The 24,411-nt window shown below is 40.9% G+C and overlaps 1 protein-coding gene across 2 annotated transcripts in view; it reads left to right on the top strand.

The window, feature by feature from the left end:
* The window catches only part of mllt3 (MLLT3 super elongation complex subunit), a 175,659-nt gene that overhangs the window by 91,337 nt on the left and 59,911 nt on the right, over window positions 1-24,411 (top strand). For both annotated transcript variants that reach the window (XM_072590202.1, XM_072590198.1), the window contains exons 6-7: window positions 16,860-16,941; window positions 21,205-21,328. In XM_072590202.1, coding sequence (XP_072446303.1) covers window positions 16,860-16,941; window positions 21,205-21,328 — 206 coding nt within the window. The remainder of the gene's footprint in view (window positions 1-16,859; window positions 16,942-21,204; window positions 21,329-24,411) is intronic.

Genomic DNA, 24,411 nt, shown 5'->3' with positions numbered 1-24,411 from the left:
TCGACAAACTGAAGCGCTGAAAGCAGTGCCAGTTTGTAATCATTTTTTTGTAAAAAGGCAGATTTTTTTAAGACTTCTTCGTGATCATCACTTGCAAGGATTCTACAGAAAATTGTTTTTAAAAGGATGGATGAAGCTTGTGTTCTTCGTGACATCAAACAGTGCCTTGCAGGTGCAAGCTTTTATGATTCAGTTTGCGATTAATGTGTCTTTTGTTGGCAGGAGGCTTGCATGGTCACCAAAGAGTGCCATGTTTATTGTGTTCTTTTGTTTTCCTTTTGTTTGTTTCAGGAAATTGATAATTGCAGGGTTCTGATGATTTCCTGTTTATGTTCCCGCTGACATGAGCAATCGATGTACCAAGGTTGGGGGTGGTAAATACTATGTGGCCTGATTGTCTGCTTTAAGCTTAGACCATCAAACTCCATTCTCACTTAACACTAGGTAAAGTCTGACAAAATTCAAGAATGATTTCAGTTACCAAATCGGGATTTCTTATGTCATGTATGCATCAAAAAGTTGAGAGAGAGAACCTTCACAGTGGACAGTGACAGGTTTATTGGCAGAAGTTGATGCAGATTTATAGTTTTATGGTCCAAGTAGAATAATAGAGCAACCTCTGTGTGAAAACCAAAGTCTCTGCTTTTTCCTCCGTTCTTTTCTCTACTCCCTCCTTCAAAGTCTCAGCCCTTAGTCTCTGGAGACTCAACGTGTTTTTTGATGGCTTTATTGCATTCACATCCTTTCGAATATCACTTAGCTTGAGCTTCATGCAAATCAAGTCCACTGCCTTTTGCGCAAAATTTTAATGTTGCATTACACAGTTCATCAGAAAATATTTTAATTGAACTAACCATTTAAAGTGGGACATGGACTTACTATGAAGGAAGTTTAAGCTAATTACCTTGAGCTTCATGCAATAAAGGAAGAGAAAGCTTATTGTGGGAGTGATTCACGGTTTGATTCCAAAGTGATGAGACAATATAACCCGAATGTCTACATGTTGCAAATTCAAGCAGGTTAGTTGCATAGTTGTGAGATTGAATGCAAGATAAGTTTTCTGCACAATTTGTCTCGAAATAAGTACCATATGATAAGCAGCATTCTACATCTGTATTCTTGGTATATGTTGTAACCTCCTTTCCTGGCCAAAATTTCTCAGCATGTCCTCTGTCACTGTGTGGCTGACGAGGTTCACATTCTTGTCTAAAAGCAGATGAGTGCACTGTTAGCAATACCATGACTCTGCAACTTTGAAGAAAAACTGAGAGAACTGCATACACTGTAAATCAGAAAGATTAAACCGAAATTGCTGGAAAAGCTCAGCAGGTCTGGCAGCAGCATCTGTGGAGAGAAATCAGAGTTGATGTTTTGGGTCACATGACCTTTCTCAGAAGTGTTCTGAAGGGTCACTCGATCCAAAAGTTTAAAGCTGAGCTTTCTCAGCAATTTCTAAAATTGCAGAAACGAAAAAAAAGAGTAAAGTTTGTGGAAAAGAGATGCATATTTAGAATTTCACCATTTTGGGTGTTTTACACACTCCTATGTATTTATTCCACTGGGTTATCATGGCAGCAGTTGGCAGGTTTGTGTTGGTTTGCAAATACATCTGTTGTTTTTGCTGTATTTATTGAGCCATAAGCCTTGAAATTTTAAGGACTGATTTTCAGTTTTCAACTGTAAGATCATACAATTGAACTTGTACCTTCTGTTTATCTTTCATAGATTTTGATTGTAATGCGGGTGATAACATACCATCTGATGTATGTCCCACTGAGCTTGAAAATTCCACCCATAGCAATTAACTATCCTGCCAATGCAGAGGTTGATCTGAAACTATCTACAACAATCATTCCTGTCAGCCTTTCCCAAAAGTCTTTTTATTTACAATTTTTTTTCTCAAGTGTATAGTTCAAAAGTAACATCTTTGCCTGAATCACTCCATGTTAGCTCCCACTTAGCGTATTGTGAGCAGATCTGAGAACTCCACTTTACGATGGATAGGTTGGCCTTGGAAGTATTTACGGGAATGATAACTTAACCCCTGAAGTCCAGATATGAAGAGAGATTATACAAGTTAGGTCTGTTTTCACAAGAATTTAGAAGGTTACAGGGTGATCTGATTGACCTCTTCAAGATATTAACTGGAAAGTACAGGGTAGATAGAGATAAAATGTTTCCACTAGTTGGGGATTCTGGAACTAGGGGCACAGTCTGAGAATTATGGCTAAACTGTTCAGGACAGATGTGAGGAAGCACTTCTGCGCACAAAGAGTGGAAGAAGTTTGAAACTCTTTTTTTTCCACAGACAGCAATTCAAGCCAGATCAGTTGTTAATTGTAAATCTGTGATTGATAAATTATTGTTAAGCAAAAGTATTAAGGGATATAAACCAAAAGTCACATATATGGAGTTAGGCCACAGATCAGCCATGATCTCACTGAATGGTGGAACCAGCTTGAGGGGCTGAATGGCCTACTCCTGTTCCTGTGTTCCTAAAACAACTCATGATCTAAAAAATCTCCATTCAGGGGAAGAGGAGACAAATCCTTGAGAAATTTCCCTTCATTCTTTTATTTGACCCTTTAGTGCACATGGACTGCAGCTGTTCAAGAAGGCAACACCACCACCACCACCACCACCCCAAGAATAAATAATGTTGGGCAATAAATTCTGGCTTAGCCAGTGATGCCCACCTCCAACAAGTGAATTAAAAACTTCGACCATTGCAAATACATTAGTCATTTTTCACTACAACTCCCTTTGCGACTTTTTAACCCTTTGATATTCCCATGAAAAATCACCATTATTTTGGTCCCTTAGTGCCTCTTGCTGATTATGTTCCAGTGTTTCTTAAGTGTACTGACTCTGAACATCCTTGCTATCAGGGAGCCCAGATTTGAATGCAATACTTGATCCATGACCGAGTCAGTTATGAAGTTGAGTATAAAAGCGATGAAGTGAATATTAATATCCTGTTCAAAGAATCCAGAATCCTCGATGCTTTTGAATCCCCTTTGATTTGCGCTCATTTTTTTTAGGTTTCCAATTGAGAATTGTATAGTTTTCTGATCCTTCTATGGGAACCTTGGTGTTTTCCACTGCATTACTTTATTGCTCTAATTCTGCAATTTAACCTTTTTATGTTGTTGGAAAGAAACGTGATGCGAAAGCATTTTGTCTTCACTCATCCAGGATTTAAGTGCAAGGAGAACGGCGGCCCGGTGGCACAGTGGTTAGCACTGCTGCCTCACAGCGCCAGAGACCCGGGTTCAATTCCCACCTCAGGTGACTGACTGACTGTGTGGAGTTTACACATTCTCCCCGTGTCTGTGTGGGTTTCCTCCGGGTGCTCCGGTTTCCTCCCACAGTCCAAAAATGTGCAGGTTAGGTGAATTGGTTGTGTTAAATTGCCCGTAGTGTTAGGTGAAGGGGTAAATGTAGGGGAATGGGTCTGGGCTGGTTGCGCTTCGGTGGTCGGTGTGGACGTGTTGGGCTGAAGGACCTGTTTCCACACTGTGAGTAATTAATCTGCTTTAAAAGGAACAACAATTTGAACAGATTAAGAACAGGGGAGGTTAATTGGTTTGACTATGGAGATTCAGCAGGGACTGTTACCTATCTTAATTTAACTGATTAATTAGATTAGGTTACTTAGTGTCGAAACAGGCCCTTCGGCCCAACAAGTCCACGCTGACCCACCGAAGCGCAACCCACCCAGACCCATTCCCCCTACATTTACTCCTTTACCTAACACTATGGGCAATTTAGCATGGCCAATTCACCTAACCTGCACATTTTTGATTGTAGGAGGAAACTGGAGCACCCGGAGGAAACCCATGCAGTCACAGGGAGAATGTGCAAACTCCACACACAGTCACCTGAGGTGGGAATTGAACCTGGGTCTCTGGTGCTGTGAGGCAGCAGTGTTAAACACTGTGCCGCCCATATTAGATTAGATTAGGTTAATTAGTGTGGGAACAGGCCCTTCGGCCCAACAAGTCCACATCGACCCTCTGAAGAGCAACCCACCCAGATCCATTCCCCACATTTACCCCTTCAACTAACACTATGCGCAATTTAACATGGCCAATTCACCGAACCTGTGCATTTTTTTTGGACTGTGGGAGGAAACTGGAGGCAGCAGTGCTAACCACTATGCACCGTGCCATCCCAAATTAAATTCAAACCAGATAAGTAAATTGATCAGAACACTGTCATGGGAATGATGCGTGATGGCTGTCTTCACAGGCTTTTATAACTTCTGCATTGAGAAGTTGTTATTTTTTTCCTGCAGGAACAGTGGCCTGTGTGAATAAATGTAACTTCTAATGTACCCAAATAAATCTCACTGCAAGCCCAACTGATTTATCTTAAATTGGTTTCTAGTGTAATCCCTTAGTAGCAAAGGATGGTGCATGTGTGGCATGAGTTGCCAGAGGAAGTGATGGAGGCTGGTACAATTACAACATTTAAAAGGCATCTTGGTAGGTATATGAATAAGAAGGGTTTAGAGGGATATGGGCCAAGTGCTGGCAAATGGGGCAAGATTAGGTTAGGATATCTGGTCTGCATTGACGAGTTGGGTCTGCTTCATGGAGATGGTAAGGACTGCAGATGCTGGAAGTCAGAGTCAATAAAATGTGGAGCTGGAAAAGTACAGCAGGTCAGGCAGCATCAGGGGAGCTGGAAAGTCAAAGTTTTGGATTGGTACCCTTCATCAGGACTAATATTTAACATTTGTCAGTTATGCTCACCGTATGATTCACTTGCATGTTCCAGAAACAGCATTTAGACTCTCAAAAGGCCGTGTTCTTGGTAAACAGAAGAAATATGTCCACGCACAGTTTTTTTTAATCACTTGAGTAATGGGTTCTTAAAACAGCAATGTAGTCCATCTGCCTGGTTTGACTTTAATCCATTAACAGGAACTTTACAGCTTCTGCAGCATGTTCATGCCAACCGTAGTCTAATCAGCATCCTCTTACAATGTGTAAATTGTTGTTTCCTTTGTCAAGTTAAATTTTGTGCATTTCAGTCCTTTGAGTTCAGATTGTAAAGTTTTGCCTTAGTCTCATTTTCGCTATGTCTGATGTCAGTACTTAGTGAACAGTTAACCCAATACTAACACTACTTGAAAATAATGCGTTTAAATTGTGTATCATTATCTCATGTGGTTGTCAGAACTCTTTTTTTTGGATGCAGTAATTTTATTTGGGGACTGTAGCCACAAGTTTGAGTTGAGGGACAAAATGCTGGTCAGGACTTCAGAGTGAAGTCTGTGCTCCTTTCCTGTTCTCCTGTGTGGATATCCCGCCCCACTTCCAACATTTACAATGTATGCCACAAAGCTTGTAGCAAAGTTGCTTGTATGTCTTAAGCCATCAAGTTATTCCCCTCAAAACTAATTTCAGATAGTCATTTAATCATACTGAGCAATATTCAAAACTAACACGTCAGGTTCTTCTGAGATTTTGATTAGTAACTGAAACTGGCTTGAATTTTACACAATTAGTTTTGGTTATTCTTACGTGCAATGCAAATTTTCTGGACATTTTTTTTTGCAAGGAAAGGAATATAAGAACCTTTTATTTGCTTTGAGAGCCTTGGAAACCTTGCAACTTCAAAAGTAAATTCCTATTTTAAAGGTAAATGTAAAAAGATATGTTTTTGGTTACTAAGCGAGAGGCCTGTTGGAGAATAATCCCACGTGATCTACTTTTATATAGCTGGTTCCTCTTACTCCTTCAATTTCTCAGGCTTTTAAAAAAAAACTGTTGCTTTCCACTCTCCCCTTACATTTTACCAAGCTGCAACATGGGAGATTATTGTGGAGCTCAGCTGGCCGTTCGGCTGATTTGAGGTGCAGTGATGTCGGCAGTGTGGGGGGGTTCCATGAAGGAATCTCCTTCTGAACCTCTCCCCTTGCCAGCAGTATGGTGATCCTCCGGTTTAAGCATTACCAGTCATCTCTCTCTGAGAGAGCAGCTTTATAATTTTGTAGAGTACAGCCACTTTATTACTTCCCATCCCCATCCTGGACATTTTATCTCCCCCAGTAAAGAAATAATTGGTTTTAGTGTCTTCCACACATCCCACATTGTAATGATGGAGGAAGATTCCACATTTTTGGGGCGGCACGGTGGCTCAGTGGTTAGCACTGCTGCCTCACAGCGCCAGGGACCTGGGTTCAACTCCAGCATCAGGCGAAGGCGACTGTGTGTGGAGTTTGCACATTCTCCCCGTGTCTACGTGGGTTTCCTCCGGGTGCCCTGGTTTCCTCCCACAGTCCAAAGACATGCAGGTTAGGTGAATTGGCCATGCTAAATTGGCTGTAGTGTGCAGGTTAGGTGTATTTAAATGTAGAGTAATGGGGGGATGGGTTTGGGTGGGGTACTCTTGGGCTTGTTAGGCCGAAGGGCCTGTTTCCACACTTTAGGGACTCTAAGATTTTTCCAGATCTCTTAATTTTGACTTGGTATCCTATCAAATGCATTGATGCATGAAGCTATTTAACTGGAGCTGTGGGCACAAAACTCCTGCCAGTATAGTCTTTGTCCTTCTGCTCATTTGCACTTTAGCAAGAAGCCCTATGTTCCAGTTTCTTTTTTTTGAATTAGAATCCTTGCAGTGTGGAAACAGATCTTTGTTCTCCTTGTGACGCTTTCATAATACACCAAAGGAATAAAAGAGGGGCATGAAACGTGGCACATGGCATCCTAAGGGTAGAAATTGTTACATGCTGTATTCCAAATATGGTCTTGTTATATATTTACGATTATAGGAACTATTATCTGCTTAAATGGGAAAATTGTTACAAAACTATCTTGAACCATCATGGTTATTTTTTCTAATGTTAATAAATGCCTATTTAAGGCAACTATAATCAAAACGACTCCACAGTTGCTAAGTTTTGTTGGCATTTAAATGAAAAGTGTTCAAACAAACAAAACAACTGATGTTAAGTTTTTTTTCTTTAAGAAAGAACCTGGAAGAGAGACGCAGACTTGGGGTTCTGTTTTTATGAGTTTCTTAGTAGTGACTGGCTCGCAGGAGCATGTGTTAAAGGATTGTGATTTATTGAAGATGTTTGACCGTGTGTTTACTGTCAGTTAGACACCCAGACAGACAAACGGGCTGTAAATTGCATTAAACAACATCAAAGTACATCTCATTCTCCCCAGAAATCTATAAACTTAACAATGGTTTACCTCCCTAGTTGGCCCTCTTAAGCTTCAGTGGCCACCTCCTCTCTTCACAATGGTCTGATCCTGGTAATGGCCTAACTTTATCACCGTCATGGTAGCTTTTTGATCGCGGGGAATTTCAAAAGCTCTAAGATTATACAATGGTGAATCTTTCAACTGGTTTAGAGAGTGCTTTTTTTTTAAACAGGTAAAGCATGAATTAGCTGGGTTTTTTAAATCTTTTCCCTTCCAAACCGAAGCTGCTTCCCAGATTTAATTTTTTCATTTTCAAATAAATTGCAAAGTTAGTTGGTCGCTGATGAAAGTCTCATGTATTGGGCTGCCATTAGTTAGGATTGTAGAAATAATTGGAGTGTTCGGAGAAAGGAATTTGCACTGATAAACATTGAAGTGTTTTATATTTTAAATTGTTTTGAATTGCATTAGCCTTTATTGTTATGTGCCCTCGAATGTGCTCAAAGTTTGTAATGTCGCCACTTTAGTGCTATCTTAGGTACAGGTTACCTAGGTATAGAATACTTAAGTGTTGCAGGCTTGAGAGAATCATAAATAAAAGTTCAGCATAAGAATAAAGACTTTTTTTCTTTTTAAAATACAACCATCTGATGAAGGAGCAGCGCTCTGAATGCTAGTGCTTCCAAATAAACCTGTTGGACTATAACCTGGTGTTGTGATTTTTAACTTCTTTTTTAAAAAACATTTTAAATCATTTCATCAAGTTTGTGCCAGCCTTCAGACTGCCCAGGCCAAGTCTCTAGAGCATGCTGACTTGTACTGTCGAGCAAAGTATTACTTAAAATAACGCTGATGTCCCTTTACCTTTTTTCTTAAATATCACTGGAATTGTGGAGGCAGCAATAGCAAAAGGAATCTGCGGAGACCCCTGCATGTTAGACTCTGTAAAGTGGATGTGATAAAGGTGATGCCATGGTGTCTTTTGAATCAGCAGGAAGGCATTAGGGAAAAAGAGCTTTGGAAAGCCATAAATCTTCCTTTGGGCCTGTGCATAAACGAGTGCATCTCGATGCAAGTCTCATTAGTTTGTCTGGGACCAGAAAATGAGTAGAACAGGAAGAAGACATAGTTTCCGCTGTCAAGGGTCTACCCTAACATTTATTTATTTTTTTGAGCGGGAGGGAAACGAGTGCTCCTTTGTTGCAGGACGCCTTCACGCTAATTCTGGCCCATGAACTATCCATTCACTGATTAGTAACCACAGGGTAAGTGGGCAAATGCCCTGAGTGAATGATGCCATAAATACCACAGCCTTTGGAATAACAGGTTGTAAAACTGTCAAGAAACACATTTAGTGCTGAAGATTGCCTGTGCTTTCTAGAGGTGTCAAAACCAGCTGGATAGTAATCCTTTTTATGAATCTAGAACCAACAGGGCAGATTTGTAATACTTAACAGAATGACTGTTGAATTCATAGCAGTCAAATATTACTGTGTTATCAGCCATTATCAGTCCGGCTAATGTTTGGCAGTACATTGCTTTCACTGATATTTTAACAAGAAATCACCAAGTAAATGGTCTCAATATAAATTGATAAAGGGGATTTTAATTTTGTGAGGTGGAAAATAATGAATAGAGTGTGGTGATCCTTTCTGTCGCTGTTTCTATTCCCGTTTTATGAAGTGTTGTCCAAAATGCCTCCGATGTGGGGCTTTTGACCTGCTAACTGACTGAAGTAGTTACTTGATTTATTTCATCCACCTCCCCCAACCTGTTTTCTCTTCAGAAATTAAAACAGAAATTGCTGGGAAAGCTCAGCAGGTCTGGCAGTATCTGTGGAGAGAAAGCAGAGTTAACATTTCTGGGCCAGTGACCCTTCCCTTGTTTTCTCTTCTATATCTTACTTAAACCAAATCTGGTTATTTTCTACATAAAATTGACTTCATACTATCCTCCTGATGTACACCAATTATTAACACAAGTACGTTTTTACTATTGAAGGGCACTTCATTATCTAACTACTCCAAAGTGGGGTTGACTTTGAAGTCTCTGGTTTTTAGATTCCTGGATGAATTTGAGATCAAGTATATTTTTAATTGACTGTCTTGACTTGGTGCCGAAAGTTAATTCCATTGTGACTTCACTCACTTCAAATGAGCGAATGCACTCTGCCGTACACTATAGAATGTTTACTGTAGTGATATTAAGCAGCTTTCAACTTGCAAGCACCATGTTTTGTTTCATTTAAGCTATGAATTTCATAAATGTACAGTCCAAAAGACTTTGAAGGTTTAGAGTCATTGAATCTTGAAGTACAGCTTTTAAAAATTGCTTCTGTGGAGTGAGAAACAGAGTTAACATTTTAAGTCCTGAATGACACTTCAGAATGGTTCTGGACTTAAAACGTTTAACTCTGTTTCTCTCTTCACAGATGCTGGCAGACCTGCTGAGTTTCTCCAGTCTACACACAGTATATTGCTTTCATTCAATTTTTTTTTTGTTACCTAAGCTCCAAATTGTGTGTCAGTTTTGTAATTTGAGCGTGTCTACATATCCAGCGCTGCAGTTTTGTTTCACTTGTTCATTGTTAACCTGTGGTTATCTCCATTGAGTTCGAGTCAAAGTTAAGGTTCAGGAAACTTTCACTTGTCTGCTACCTTGGTCAATTCTCAGTAATGCAGTCAAATCATCATCTCTGGTACCAGAAGCACAAGCATGAAGATCTTCATTTGGCCATCCTTTTGGGATTAAAGCTGAATTGCTTTCACTCTGATTTGATGAAATAGCTGGTGTGTTTAGTGCAGGATTTATAGACTTGGCCATGTGTGGTGCTGGAGGAGTTGAATAGATGGGTTGCTTGGAGATGTAAATACTCCTTCCAGCATCCCGTGTTCATCTCTTCACATTCACAGTGATGTGTCTTTAATGTGTTCATTGCCATCCTGAATCAGCATCCTCGTTTTGGTCTCTTGCTGGGATCAGTGTCCGAACAATTCCTTTTGAGAGTGTGGTGTCAGACCTTCGTCTGACATGTCCCACCCAGCAGAGCTGCTTTTGTGTGTCAGGTTGGCTTGGGAGAGGGCACTGCTGTTGCATGTCACTGGATGTGGAAGATCAGGCAAGATGAATGTATTTGGAGCACACTGTCACAACAATTCTTCACGTCCAGCTTGATCATGTCAAACTTTGCTCTGTTCTGTCTAAATTGCCAAGTATTAAATCTTCCAGGGAGATAGAGTTTCTGACTTCCTTACAGTAAAGCTGTCCCTGCCCTTGCAGTCTTCTGCCTGCCCCTGCCCCTTCCATTTCCATAGAACTCACTATTTTATTGTTGAGACCTAGGCAATTTATGAAGTGATCTAACCTGCTGTTGTCTGAACCAGGGTAACTTGCTAAAGGAGTGCTACAGCATTGGAAGGTGCTACTTCACAATATAACAATCAAATATTTGGGCGGGTGAGCTAAAACATAATCACATGAACAGATATTAGGACAAGTGAGCTAAAACTTGGGCAAGGAGGCCGATTTTAAGGCAACTTTTAAAGACAGAAATGAGGTAGAGAAATGTTGCAAAGGAATTCTATGCTTTATAGCTCAGGTGACTAAAGGCACTGTCACCAATCTTGGAGCCATGAGAACTGGGGATGCACCAATTTGAGGAGTGCAGATCTCTGAGCTGTGAGGTTGGAGATGGAAATAGGGAAAGTCGGAAGGCTAATCTGGTGCCAGGGCAAAGGTGAGAGGCAGGCCAGGAATGCGATAAGATCCTCAAGTCTGTGGGAAGCCGAGACACAGATCAAGTTACAGCAACAGCTCAGCTGAAGCAGAGACCTAAAAGGGTAATTAATGTAAGTTAAATTAGACAGTCTTATTCACAGCATGGATATATGATTGAAGGTCATTTTGGGCTTAAATGCATCACCAAGCTTGTGAATAATCTGCTGGAGCCTCTGACAGCTGTCAGGAGGTGGAATGGGATTAGTCGTGAGGGAGTGGTGTTTGTGACAGCAACGACAAGCAATGACTTCAGTCAACCCAATATTTAATTAGAGGAATGTTATACCCTTCCAGTTACTGGATGTGAAGTAAGCAGCCTTACAACTTTGGAGACAATAGGAGTGAGCTAGAACCTAGTATTACAGCATGTGGAATCTTCCTTTTTTTTCAATGATATCATGGAAGGGCATATTACAGTTGAGTTGAGAATGCTCCAAGGATAGATGCTTAGCTTGCCTGGAGTATCTGCACGAACAGGGGAAGATCACAACAGTTCTCTGGCTGTGGAAGATGTACAAGAATGGGAATAGGTGGGTGGTTGTCCCACCCAGATTAGTCACTGGTAGAAGAACATGGCCTGATGAATTGTCAGAAGCTGCAGACAAGGCCAGAAGAACAAATAGGGGAATTCTATCTTTCTTGTGAGTCGCAGAGTGTAATTGGTGACTTTTTGATATCAGTTTTGATCATATATGGAGTGGAATTCAAGCAAGTAGCTCTAGGATAATTGGGCAGGTATTTGTAAGGTGACAAATAGTTTAAAAAAAACTTCTAGAAAGGACAGTGAGGTTGTAAATGGGGCCATTGGTGAGCTTTTGACTTCTCTTCCCCACCCTGCTGTGGCTGCCAAGTCTCTTTCAACTCTGCTTATGAATCTCGTTATGAATCTTCCATCTTTTTTTCCAAACCTGTTTTCCTCATGAGCTTCAGCACCTGTTCCTTTGATCTCACACCCACTAAAGTGCACACCGTGTAACTCTGGTGATGATTGGATACTGCTCTTTATTCAAACTGCTACCTTCAGCTCTTCAAATTTAACGTAAGCTTTCTCCATCCTCGCAAACATCTGCGATCTCCAACTTGCCTTCCTCACATCTTTCAAGATGTTGCTGCCTCCCAAATCCATACTTGTTGTTTTTTAATTTAAATCCTATTTAAATTTCTCACCACTGTCCTTCCTAAAAAGGCCCAAGCAGAGAGCCCGAGATAACTGAGACCCATTTAATCACTGCAGATGAACAAATCCCCCTCTTCTGTAGTTTTAAGTGGAGTGAAATAACCCTAGTCTGATTTCCTTCTGACCTGTCTGTTATCCGAGCAACTGAAGTATTGGTTTCCTTCCTGACCCCACATCATTTGTCTTTTTCTTTACTCATTCCCTGATGAGGATGTTGCTGGCTATTATTGCCCATCCCTAATTGCCCAAAGGGCAGATAAGAATCAACCACATTACTGTCAGTCTGGAGTCACATGTAGGCCAGATAAGGATGCTAGTTCCCATCCCCAAAGGACATTAGTGAACCAGATGGGTTTTTCCAACAACTGGTTTTGGATTCATGCTCCTCATTAGACTCTTACATCTAGATTTTTATTGAATTCAAATTCTACCATCTGCCACGGCAGAATTGGAACCCAGGTCCCCAGGTATTATCTGGATCTCTGGATTAATAGGCCAGTGATATCGCCATCAGGCTGTCACCTCCCCAACTTGAATCCCCAAGAATCTCACTGTAGTCCTTCCCTTATTCTCACACATGTCCCTTGACAGCGTCAACACAACTTCGCAACGTTTGCAAATGTATTACCCAGCTTTACCCCTCCAGCACCTCCTTTGCTGCTATATTATTGAACGACCCGACCAGTGCACAGTTCGGGATGAGCTGCAGTTTTCGTTCTCTTGAGGATTACGAAGGCTGCAAACATTGTTCTTTGCCTTGGCCACAAACTTTTCACCTTTGCCACCAGTTCCACCTCCTCCCTAACCACAATCTGGCTGCTTCAGACCTTTAAAATCCAGTTCCATTTGAAGTTGCTTTTTAAATTCCTAAAAGAGACTGCCTTCTGGCAACCCTACTACACGTAAATCTGCTGAATCCTTCATCCATGCATTTGTCACCTCCTGAGTCTGTTATTATAACATGCTCTCTCCTGGTCACTCCAAACACCTCTCTGAAAAAAAAACACTGAAGTGGAGGAATATTTTTTTAAAAATGGCGACCTGCACTTCATTAATAGAGAAATGAGGCTGAAATGTGTAATATTATGACAGATTGATGACTGAACCATGAACTCAGGCAATACGATCAATGCAATATCAAGTGAGCAGAGGACTTGTTGAGATCTTTGCTGTGAGAATTTTTGCTTCCCATAGTTCTAAATTCTCAACACTGGAGTAATAAGTAGGGGAATGGGTGTGGGTGGATTTCTCCAGAGGGTCAGTGTGGACTTGCTGGGCTGAAGGGCCTGTTTCCACACTGTAGGGATTCTATGTCCTTTAGTGTTTTTTTTGGTATTGATTTTGGTAGCCCTGCTTATTCGAGCAAGCTGTGGACTGAGGGAGAAAAGGGTTTGGCAATGTCCAAGGTTTAAGTGGCTGGCAGTGGTGTTTTCGTGTGCCATAACTGAATATTTTTTCCATGGCTAGTTGAAATTACATAATAAATGTTCCTTGGAGTTTAATTTTGTGCATTTCGAAGAAAAGTCTTGTCTTGTCTTGTACACCTATCTAGATGTGTATGCCCCAGTGTGCAGTGACCCTGACAGAAGCAAGCAAATCTGAAGTTTTCCTTGAGTCATAGAGCCCTACAGCATGAGACCGGTCCTTTAGCCCAAACTGATCCATGCCGACCAAAATATCCATCCACGCTAACCCCATTTCCCTGCACTTGGCCTGTATCCCTCCTAAGAGTAAAAACAATGACTGCAGATGCTGGAAACCAGATTCTGGATTAGTGGTGCTGGAAGAGCACAGCAGTTCAGGCAGCATCCAAGTAGCTTCGAAATCGACGTTTCGGGCAGGCTTTTGCCTGAAACGTCGATTTCGAAGCTACTTGGATGCTGCCTGAACTGCTGTTCTCTTCCAGCACCACTAATCCAGAATCTGTATCCCTCTAAACCTGTCTGAGCTGTGTATTTGTCCAAATGGCTTTTAAATGTTGTTAATGTACCCGCCTTAACAACTTTGGCTGGCAACTAATTTCATATGCGTATCACCCTCTGTTATGAATATGTGGGTATACTGTACTTTTGAGAGTTAAAAGCAACAGAACTACCTGACAGAATGAAGAAAATAAATGTAATGTAACATCTGATTGAACAACTCAATTAGCTGGTTGCCTGGAAACGACAAATCAGGTTTTAAATAAGCCAATCAATTTAAATTATATCCCAAAAAATGCCAAATTCCAATCTGGTTTGAGTTGAGTATATTAACAATCTTAAGCCAATGACACAATCTGATGCTTTGGGCGTATAAGACTGGGCAAAATTGAACGGTTGAGAGGAGAACTGCCAAGCCAATGACCTCTGCACACCGGCCAGAAAATAGCTCTCTTAAAAGGTACCTTTATCGATCAGTAACCTCTGAAGCAGAATTCACAATTAGAAGCAAAGACAGAAATTCAGAGAAAACTGAAAGCTGCCGGCTTTTGAGAAAAGAAGTTTTGTTTTGTAAATTGTCAGTTTTATTGGACTAGTATTACAGAAGGGGAAGCTAAAAGATGGTTTAGAGTAAGGAATTGTGAATAGTTGTTAATTATTCTTTCTTCTACTTTAAGAAATAAAGTTAGTTTTTACTTTCACTAGATCTTGGCCTATCAAATTTTCACAGATTACAGCATGGGATAAATCTTTTCTGTTTTGCTGTTCTTTGAATTAAGCAGGGGTGTTTACTGTCGTAAAAAAAGTTCCCCCTCAGGTTCCCCTTTTACACTTACTCTTTCCCTGCTAAACTTAAACTGATGCACTCTAGTCTGTGATCCCCAACACTGGGAAAAAGAATGAGTGTATTCACTCTATCCATGCCTCTCATGATCCTATACACTTCTATAAGATCCCACCTCAGTCTCCTCCCATTTAAAGTAAAAGGTCCTCATTTGTCCAACATCTCTATTGAGCCCTGGCCATATCCTCCTAAATTTCTTCTGCACTCTTTGCAGTTTAATAACATCTTTCCTATGGCAAGGTGACCAGGTTGACAGTAAGGCCTGAAGAATTGAAGTGGGGTGAGAGTTCATCTAAAAGTAACGAAGATGATGAGGCCAGTGATGTGCTATCACTTGCTTGCATTGGGCACAGAGTGAAAGAGGGTAGTGTCCACCGAACATGCCATGATGTCCTGAAAACAGTTGGATAAAGGCTGAGTCAGCAATCAATGAGCCTTGATTTTCATGTTGAGAATTTGCACCACCCATCGCTTCAAGGCAGGAGAAGAGCATTGGAAGCTATCTAGAAATTAGGTGAGTTTGGTGTTTTAAGGTGATCCGAATATATGGAAATAAAGTAGCTGCCATTCAACAGTAAGATTCTGAAATCACTATTTAAAGCTTAAGGGGAAAGCCAGGCATCTTTTCTGTCCAGATTCCAATTTTTCTTATTCTTGTTATATTTTCCCAACTTTGTTGCCATTTCCCATGTCACTACAAGGAAAGGCAAATGCCCTGCCAAGTGTTTTTGGTTGAGTAGTTGAAATTTCTGATTTTTGAAGAGAGTTAATATTTGTTTCGCTTTTCCTCTCCCGGCCTCCATCCCACCCCAACCCCAATTGCAAAAAAAGCCTTGCCCCAGTAATCCTATCTACCCTTGCAGACTGAGCTAAATTGTTCATAGGATAAAAGTAAGTGAATTATGCATGTGAAGCAATTACAGCTTGTAAACTACTCTACTTACTAGCATGGTACAATTTGTGATTTTATGAGTAGAAGCAACTGATAAATCATTGAAGATATTTGAATGGTTTTGCTTCATGGCTTGGTCTGAATGCCATAACGCTCACATTTTTAGATGTGGTTAACTTATCCATGCAGAATGACTTGCTACTTGTTAATAGCAAAGTTTATTTCATGGTCCCACTTTCGTAGTGGCATTTTTGTTACAGATCCAGTACTGCACATACTGGGACTTACTTGATGCTGTATTCTCAATCCAAATGTCAGTGGGACTGAGATGACTGGTGCAGGGATCAGGGTCAGGAAGCTGACTTATCCTAGAGCGTGATGTAGGAATTTGGGGAATCCACAATGCAACTCATTTATTCGGAATGGTTATAGGGAATACAAGACTGGACGAAAGAATGTAAACTACTCATTTGACCTGTTTGTGCAAACATAATGTGCTTACACAGCATAAGTTACCCAGCTGCCCCCCCGCCCCCACCTCTTGGGCACCCACTGCACCCTTATCAACACAGATATAAATTGTGCAACTGAAATGGTAGAAGGCTGTGATCATCTTGGGATTGGAGTAACAATTCTTAACTGCTAGAGTCAGCTTTACACTAAAACTAAATCAGAAAAATTTTGATATATTTACAAATTTGAGAGGAATGTGCACGAAAAATGAACAGACTGGTGTAACATCTCTACCCAAAGTATTAACAGTCTTTATGTTCTTCCAGTATTGCTGGATATAAAATGACGTATTTTTATCAAGTTATAATTTTGATTCCATGTAAAGTCTGCATGCCTATTGTTTCGCAGTCCTGAAATTGAAGTTTTTTGCTGTCCAATGCTTTAAATTGAGGGAGAGGATTTAGAATAGATCACTCTTGTGCAAGTATTTTAAAATAAGGAACCCGAAAATAACGTACAAATTGATACTTTGAGCGGGAAAACATTAAGTGGTAATTATTCTGTTGAAGTATTTGGGTTGGTGCTGCAATAAGATTAACTCTGGTTTGTCTTGCTTGTTACTTTGTTCAAGTCTCAACAGCCAAGTCCTGCTGGCTCCAGTTCCAGTTCAAATTCCAGTTCAAGTTTTACTCCATCTCAAAACAACCGACAAGGTAAAGATGTGAAATGTCACCAGTTTATATATAGTCTGTAGTTCTTGATGTCAAACTAACAGCAGCGAAAAGGCTTAACCTTCTCAGAATTATTCCTTATGAGTCAAATCACAGAATCCTACATTTGGGGAAGCAGACCATTCAGCCCATCAAGTCCACGCCGACCTTACGAAGAGCATCCCACCCAAACCCACCCTCTATCCTATCCCTGTTACCCTGCATTTCCCCTGGCTAATCCACCTAGCCAGTACATCTCTGGACACTATGGCCAATCCACCTAACCCACGCATCTGTGGGAGGATACCAGAGCACTCAACGGAAACCCACGCAGACACGGGGCGAATATGCAAACTCCACAATCACCCGAAGGTGGAATCGAACACAGCTCTCCAGTGCTGTGGAGCAGCAGTGCTAACCACTGAGCCACCATATCACCAAATTTTCCTATTGGTTCATCTCTTACTCTGAAGCTCTAGTGACAATTGTAAATGGAATTGAATAGTATGGTCTGCCCAGAATATTATCGATTCCGTTTTTGTTTCTGATTTCCAGCATTTGCAGTTCTTTAGTTTCTTTTGTATAGAATTACCAATTCTCTCTGTGTTGGATTCTGTTATTCAGTGTTTCAGTTTTCTACTTTGCTCATTATTCTGTTGTTTGGAATTCCACCTTAAAAAAAAAAATTTCAATTTGCTTTTTGTTGTATCTTTTAATTATTTCAGTTCAATTATTTATGGATGTTTTACAACTTGATATGCAGGGATTCTATGATTTGACTCCGGCTGAACAGGCTGGGGCTTTTTTTCCCTGGAGTATCGGAGGCTGAGGGGTGACCTTATAGAGATTTACAAAATTATGAGGGGCATGGATAGGATAAATAGACAAAGTATTTTCCCTGGGAGAAAGTGAGGACTGGAGATCAGAGCGGAAAAATGTGTTGCTGGAAAAGCACAGCAGGTCAGGCAGCATCCAAGGAGCAAGAGAATCGACGTTTCGGGCATAAGCCCTTCTTCAGGAAGAAGGGCTTATGCCCGAAATGTCGATTCTTCTGCTCCTTGGATGCTGCCTGACCTGCTGCGCTTTTCCAGCAACACATATTTCAAAGTCTTTTCCCTGGGGTCAGGGAGTCCAGAACTAGAGGGCATAGGTTTAGGGTGAGAGGGGAAAGATATAAAAGAGACCTAACGGGCAACGTTTGCACGCAGAGGGTGGTATGTGTATGGAATGAGCTGCCAGAGGATGTGGTGGAGGCTGGTACAATTGTAACATTTAAGAGGCATTTGGATGGGTATATGAATAGGAAGGGTTTGGAGGGATATGGGCCAGGTGTTGGCAGATGGGACTAGGTTGGGTTGGGAGATCTGGTCGGCATGGATGGGTTGGACTGAAGGGTCTGTTTCCATGCTGTACATCTCTATGACTCAGAAGGGATAACTCCGAGAAGGTTAAGCCTTTTGGCTCCTATTAGTTCAGCATCTAGATATACTTAACAATGGTCAATATAAAGTTCCGTTTGTCATTGTTCTGCCACTTCCTCATTTTGTTTCACTCCTTTTATATTTTTTCTGATTCCCTTCTCAAAGAAGTAATTGTCTTCCTAATACATGCCTGGTGCATCCCTCTCCTGTCTTCTGCTGTTGTTATTTCCTTGATGATTATTGCTTTAAAGTGTGCGAGTAGATTATTGTGAGGAATATATTTGTTTCTCCAAACTGAGGCCTGGTCCTAATGTCAATACTTTTTTTTTCGTTGCTTTTTATCACTTAAAGTTGTCATACAAGGGTAGTTAATCGTGTCATTCACATTTCTCAGTGGGTCATCTTTTAAAGACCACTGTTATTCATGAACTGTCTAAAGTAAGTCTTTTATTGTATGCCCTGTGTGGTGGTGGTATTTCCATTTGGGGTCAGCCATTTTTTCCTATACATTTGTCATTCCTATCCCCACGACAGCTTGTATTTCAGAGATCTTCCAATGCCTCTATTCCTTTCATTTCCTTACTATGTTACAAAGTGCTTCACATCATTCTTTGGATTCCCTTGAGAGGGGATGGAGTCTAGTGGCTCAGTGGATAGCACTGCTGCCTCACAGCACAAGTTACCTGAGATCAGTTCCACCCTTGGATGACTGGCTGTGTGGAGCTTGCATGTTCTCCAGTATCTGCATGGGTTTCCTCCGGGTGCTCAGATTTCCTGCCATGGTCCAAAGATGTTCAGGTTAGGTGAATTGGCCATGCTAAAAATTGCCCATAATGTCTAGAGATGTGCAGGAAAGGTGGATTAGCCTTGGAAAATGACATAATCGATATGTTCGCTTTTGCTTGTTAGTGATTGAGATGAATGTTGGCCAACTTATCAAAAGAACTTTGTGTTCTTTGACTTATTTTGAAGCACAACAGGAAGTCTTGCCTGAAAATTGGCAATTCTGTGCCATTGTCCTATGGCATTAATTGGAATACGTTCAGCTAAACTTGGCACTGAGCTGATCACACTTAGGGGATAGGCTTCATTTTTCATTTTTCTTATTGGCTAGCCTACCACTTGACAGCTTCCATTTTATTTGATGCACTCTTCTTTGCAAATTGGGAGAGGCACTGGCCTAGTGTTTATCATGAAACAGAAACTGAGCTAATGTTCTGTGGACCGTAGTTCAAATCTTGCCATGGCAGATGGTAGAATTAGTAAAATTAGCTGGAATTAAGAATCTAATGATAACCATGAGACCATTGTCAGTTGTCAGAAAAACTTATCTGGCTCACTAAGTCATTCAGGGAAGGAAATCTACCAACCTCACCTGGAATAGCCTATATGTAGCTCTGGAATCATCAGGTAAAGTTGGTCAATTCCCTTTCTTCAGCAAGTTATCAATGCTGCATTTTGTCAATGTGCCACTTTTTTGTGTTATTATTCAGCCAGGAGATGTGGGCTTTGCTGACTAGACCCAGCTATTATTGCAGGTCTGTAATTAGAGTCATAGAGATGTACAGCATGGAAACAGACCCTTCGCCCCGGCTCGTCCGGGCCAATATAAAACTAGCCCTATTTGCCAGCATTTGGCCCATGTCCCATTTAAACCCTACCTATTCTTCCACCCATCTAGTTGCCTTTTAAATGTTATAATTGTACCAGCCTCCACCACTTCCCTGGCAGCTCATTCCATACACTCACCGCCCTCTGTGTGGAAAAAGTTGCCCCTTGGGTTCCTTGTCAATCTTTCCCCCCTCACTTTAAACCTGTGCCCTCTAGTTTTAGACTCCCCTATCCTGGGGAAAATACCTTGGCTATTCACTCTATCCACCCCCCCCCCCCCCATGATTTTATAAACCTCTACAAGGTCACCCCTCAGCCTCTGACGCTCCAGTGAATATAGCCCCAACATATTCAGCCTTTCCCCATAGCTCAAATCTTCAAATCCTTGTAAATCTTTTCTGAGCCCTTTTAAGTTTTACAACGTCCTTCCTATAGCAGGGAGACCAGAATTGCACACAATATTCCAAAAGTGGCCTAACTGATGTCGTGTACTGCCGCAACATGACCTTCCAACTCCGTGCTCAATACTCTGACCAATAAAGGAAAGCATACCAAATACCTTCCTCACTATTCTATCTACCTGTGACTCTACTTGCAAGGAGCTATGAATCTGCACTCCAAGATCTTGCTGTTCAGCAACACTCCTCAGGATCTTACCACCAAGTGTATAAGTCCTGCCCAGATTTGTCTTTCCAAACTGCAGCCCCTCATTGCCCTAAGGAAAGTGAATACTATCTGCCTCCTTGAGCAGCTGCAGTCCATTTGGTGCAAATAGACCCGCAGTGGTGTTAGTGAGTTTTCAGGTTTTACCTCAACAACAGTGTTGTTCAGGTTTTACCTCAACTACAACCTCAACAACAGGAATTTTCCATTATCGTTTGCAGTGCCCAGGTTGGTGCTGGGTAGTCCATCCTGTTTTCATTCCTTTTGAGATTTTCTTTTTTTTTTACCACTTTTTCAGTTTGATGCAGTTGAATAACTTGCTAGACTAATTTGATTGAGAGTACACCACATTCGCTGTAGATCTGGAGTCACTTGTGCAAGGACCCTGGACAGGTGACTGCTTTTCATTTTGAAACATTGACTGTTGTGGAGGATAGAAGTGTGAGAGGACAGGATTTGATTGTACTGTAATATCTTCAAATGGTAAAACAGCTTCTGGAATAATTTTCTAGGCACCATCTGCATCAAACTTGGATTGGTTGTGATAGTCCTTCTCTTCATTTCTGACCAGGTCCACTGCGATCTATAATGGAGGACCTCCATTCTGAAGACAATGAATCAGACGAAGATGAGAACGGAAGCATATCTGACGTAGAGAGATCATTAAATACTCATTGTGGAAGCAGAGGGCTTCGGTTAGTATTACAACCAGCTAATTAAAATTAAGGTTTGAATAAATATCTAATTTTCTGTCACCTTTCATTAGCTGTGTTGATTCTTTGTGCTGAAAGGCTTGATTGCTTTTTGTGCTGTTACCCATGAGAGTGGATGAATTACCACAAATATTAAACTCAGGATAATGATCCAAAACTAACTCTGAAACTTAGAGATTGTTTATTTTCATTAATGATGCTAATTTATGTTATTATCTTTATTCAGTGTAAATGTTCAAAAGGAATATCCATAGTCATGACTTGATTTTAAACTAATGACGTACCAGATGCTTAATGGACGTTTGTGTACAAAGTTGCATATTTGTTATAAGTGGCACTGCTTGCTATGTTGCTGCTGTTCATCAGCACTGCTCCCCAGTTGTGTTTGTCATGTTTTCTTTTGTTACCAATACATATTGGTTTGCTGTATTACATGCTCAAGAATTCTCCAGCACTTTCTTTAATACCTGTGATGAAATGGTATGGCATTTACTTTGATTTTACAGAATTTGTTTTAGCCAAGATAAATTATCAGAAGCTAGATTTTAGGACATAACACAACTGAGTATTAGCATTATGTTCTGCTAGACCTTTGATATACCCTCCAATGTGGAGTCTGACTGCTATACTATTATTTTCTTCATTGTCGTTTGAGAGGTGAAATGAAAAAACTTAGTAATACATGGGTTGATGCAATGCTGCTGAAAATGTCTGTTTATAATTCTGTTTACTTGTAAATATTAAGTGTAGATTCTGTTATACACAATAATTACTCAGAAAATTAATTATAGAACAGGTTTATTTGTCAGCTTGTCAAAGGCTGTTCGAAGAAAGAACTACAGTATTGTACAGTAAGCTCTGTTGATTCCATATCCTTCTGAGGAAATGCCATTGAGGATGCTTCAAACCACAAGAAATTAAAGTAGGCATTAATAGGAAAAAGAAATCTCAAAGGAGAACAGGGGTTTACCTTTTGTGAGTTTGTTAATAAGATTCCAGCACATCAAAATTGATGGCAAGGTTCTTGGTCCAAACATTGAATCCAAGTCCTTTCCACCTGAATGGTTACAAGTTACTAATCCTCCCGTTCATTTACTCAACTAAGCCTACTGTGGCTGTGCTATCACTTATGGCTGCATCCATGTTGAATATTCGGATAAGACTGGATTTATGTAAAAACCTGAATGATTGATTTGATTCATGATGTTGCACTTGGATAACTGTTACTTATCTAGCTTTATTTTAATTACATTACTAAATTACATGTATGTGAATGCTACTTGTTGTCTGTCTTTCATGAAATCAAATCAATGTAATCCAGTTTGAAAGTCCCTGCCTTTATATTGTCCCTAAAATACCTGAAGAATCTTTATGAATTCTCCTTGACCTTCGACATGAGATAGCTTTGGTAGCTTCTTTTTGTCTTCCTGTTTTCACTCATCAGTGTAATCAGTGTAACAAGCCCTATATTCTTCAAGGGATTCACTAAATAGCTGGGATCAATTGAAGAAGGCTATTCAGGAGTACAATAGGACCTTGATCAACTGGGCCAGTGGACTGCGGAATGGCAAATGGAGCTTTAATTTAGATAAAAGTGAGGTATTGCATTTTGATAAGACAAACCAGGGCAGGACTTATACAGTTAATGGTCAGGCCCGGAGGAGTCATGTTAAACAGACCTAAGGTTCAGGTATATAATTCCTTGAAAGTGGCATCACAGGTAGAAAGGTTGATGCCAGCAGATGTTTGGCACACTTGCCTTCATCAGTCAGAGCACTGTTGGGCAGTCATTTTACCAGCTGTGCAGGACATTGGTATGACCACATTTGGAGTACAAGTTAGATCATTACCAGTTATCTCTGTCTAATGAGAGAGCAGCCCTATGGTCTGGTAAGACTCCAGTGACCTGACTGCGTACAATTTTAGTCACTCTGCTGTAGAGAGCATGTTATTAAAGTGGAAAGGGTACAAAGAAGATTTGCAAGGTTATTACTAAGACTGAAGGGTTTGAGTTATAACGAGAGGCTGGATAGGCTGGGGCTTTTTCCAGTGTCTGAGGTTGAGGGGTGACTTTTATAGAGGTTTATGAAATCTAGGAAGGGCATGAATAGGCAAAGTATTTTCCTCAGGGGAGTCCAAAACCAGAGGGTATAGGTTTAAGGTGAAAACAGAAAGGTTTACAAGGCCCCTTTAGGGCCTCTCTCTCTCGTGTATATAGAATGAGTTGCCAGAGAAAGTGGTAGGGGTGATACAGTTAGAACATTTAAAAGACATTTGGACAGTGCATGGATAGGGAAAGGCTTAGAGGAGTTTGGGTCAAACACAGGAGCGGTGGTACAGTGGTTAGCATTGTTGTCTCACAGTGCCAGAGACCCGGGTTCAATTCCCACCTCAGGCGACGGACTGTGTGGAGTTTGCACGTTCTCCCCGCGTCAGCGTGGGTTTCCTCCGGGTGCTCCGGTTTCCTCCCACAGTCCAAAAACATGCAGGTCAGGCGAATTGGCCACGCTAAAATTCACATAGTGTTAGCTGAAGGGGTAAATGTAGGGGAATGAGTCTGGGTGGGTTGCGCTTCGGCGGGTCGGTGTGGACTTGTTGGGCCGAAGGGCCTGTTTCCACACTGTAACTAATCTAATCTAAAATGGGAGCAGTTCAGTTTAGGAAGCCTGGTTGGCATGGAGGAGTTGGACCAAGGCTCTGTTTCCGTGCTGGATGACAGAGCGTGAGCATTTCGGGTTGTCGCAATCTGATCTGATGATCAGAAGTGAAGGGTAAAAGGTCATCACTGCTTGAAGCTTTAGCTCAGTCTGTTTCTATAAAATATTGTCTGACCAACTCTGTAGAATCTTCTATTTTTACAGATTGCCAGCATCTGCAGTATTTTGCCTTTGTTTCACTGAGAAAGCTGTTTCATAATGGAGATCTCTTTATAATTCACTCGCTTAGAGTTATGGAGATGTACAGCAAAGAAACAGACCCTTCAGTCCAATTTGTACATGACGACCAGATATCCTAAATTAATGTTGTTGTTCCATTTACCAGCATTTGGCTGATATTGCTCTAAA

The sequence above is a fragment of the Chiloscyllium punctatum genome, chromosome 2, assembly GCF_047496795.1.
Source record: "Chiloscyllium punctatum isolate Juve2018m chromosome 2, sChiPun1.3, whole genome shotgun sequence".
Taxonomy (NCBI): Eukaryota; Metazoa; Chordata; class Chondrichthyes; order Orectolobiformes; family Hemiscylliidae; genus Chiloscyllium; species Chiloscyllium punctatum.
This window is presented reverse-complemented; position numbering and strand designations above follow the sequence as displayed.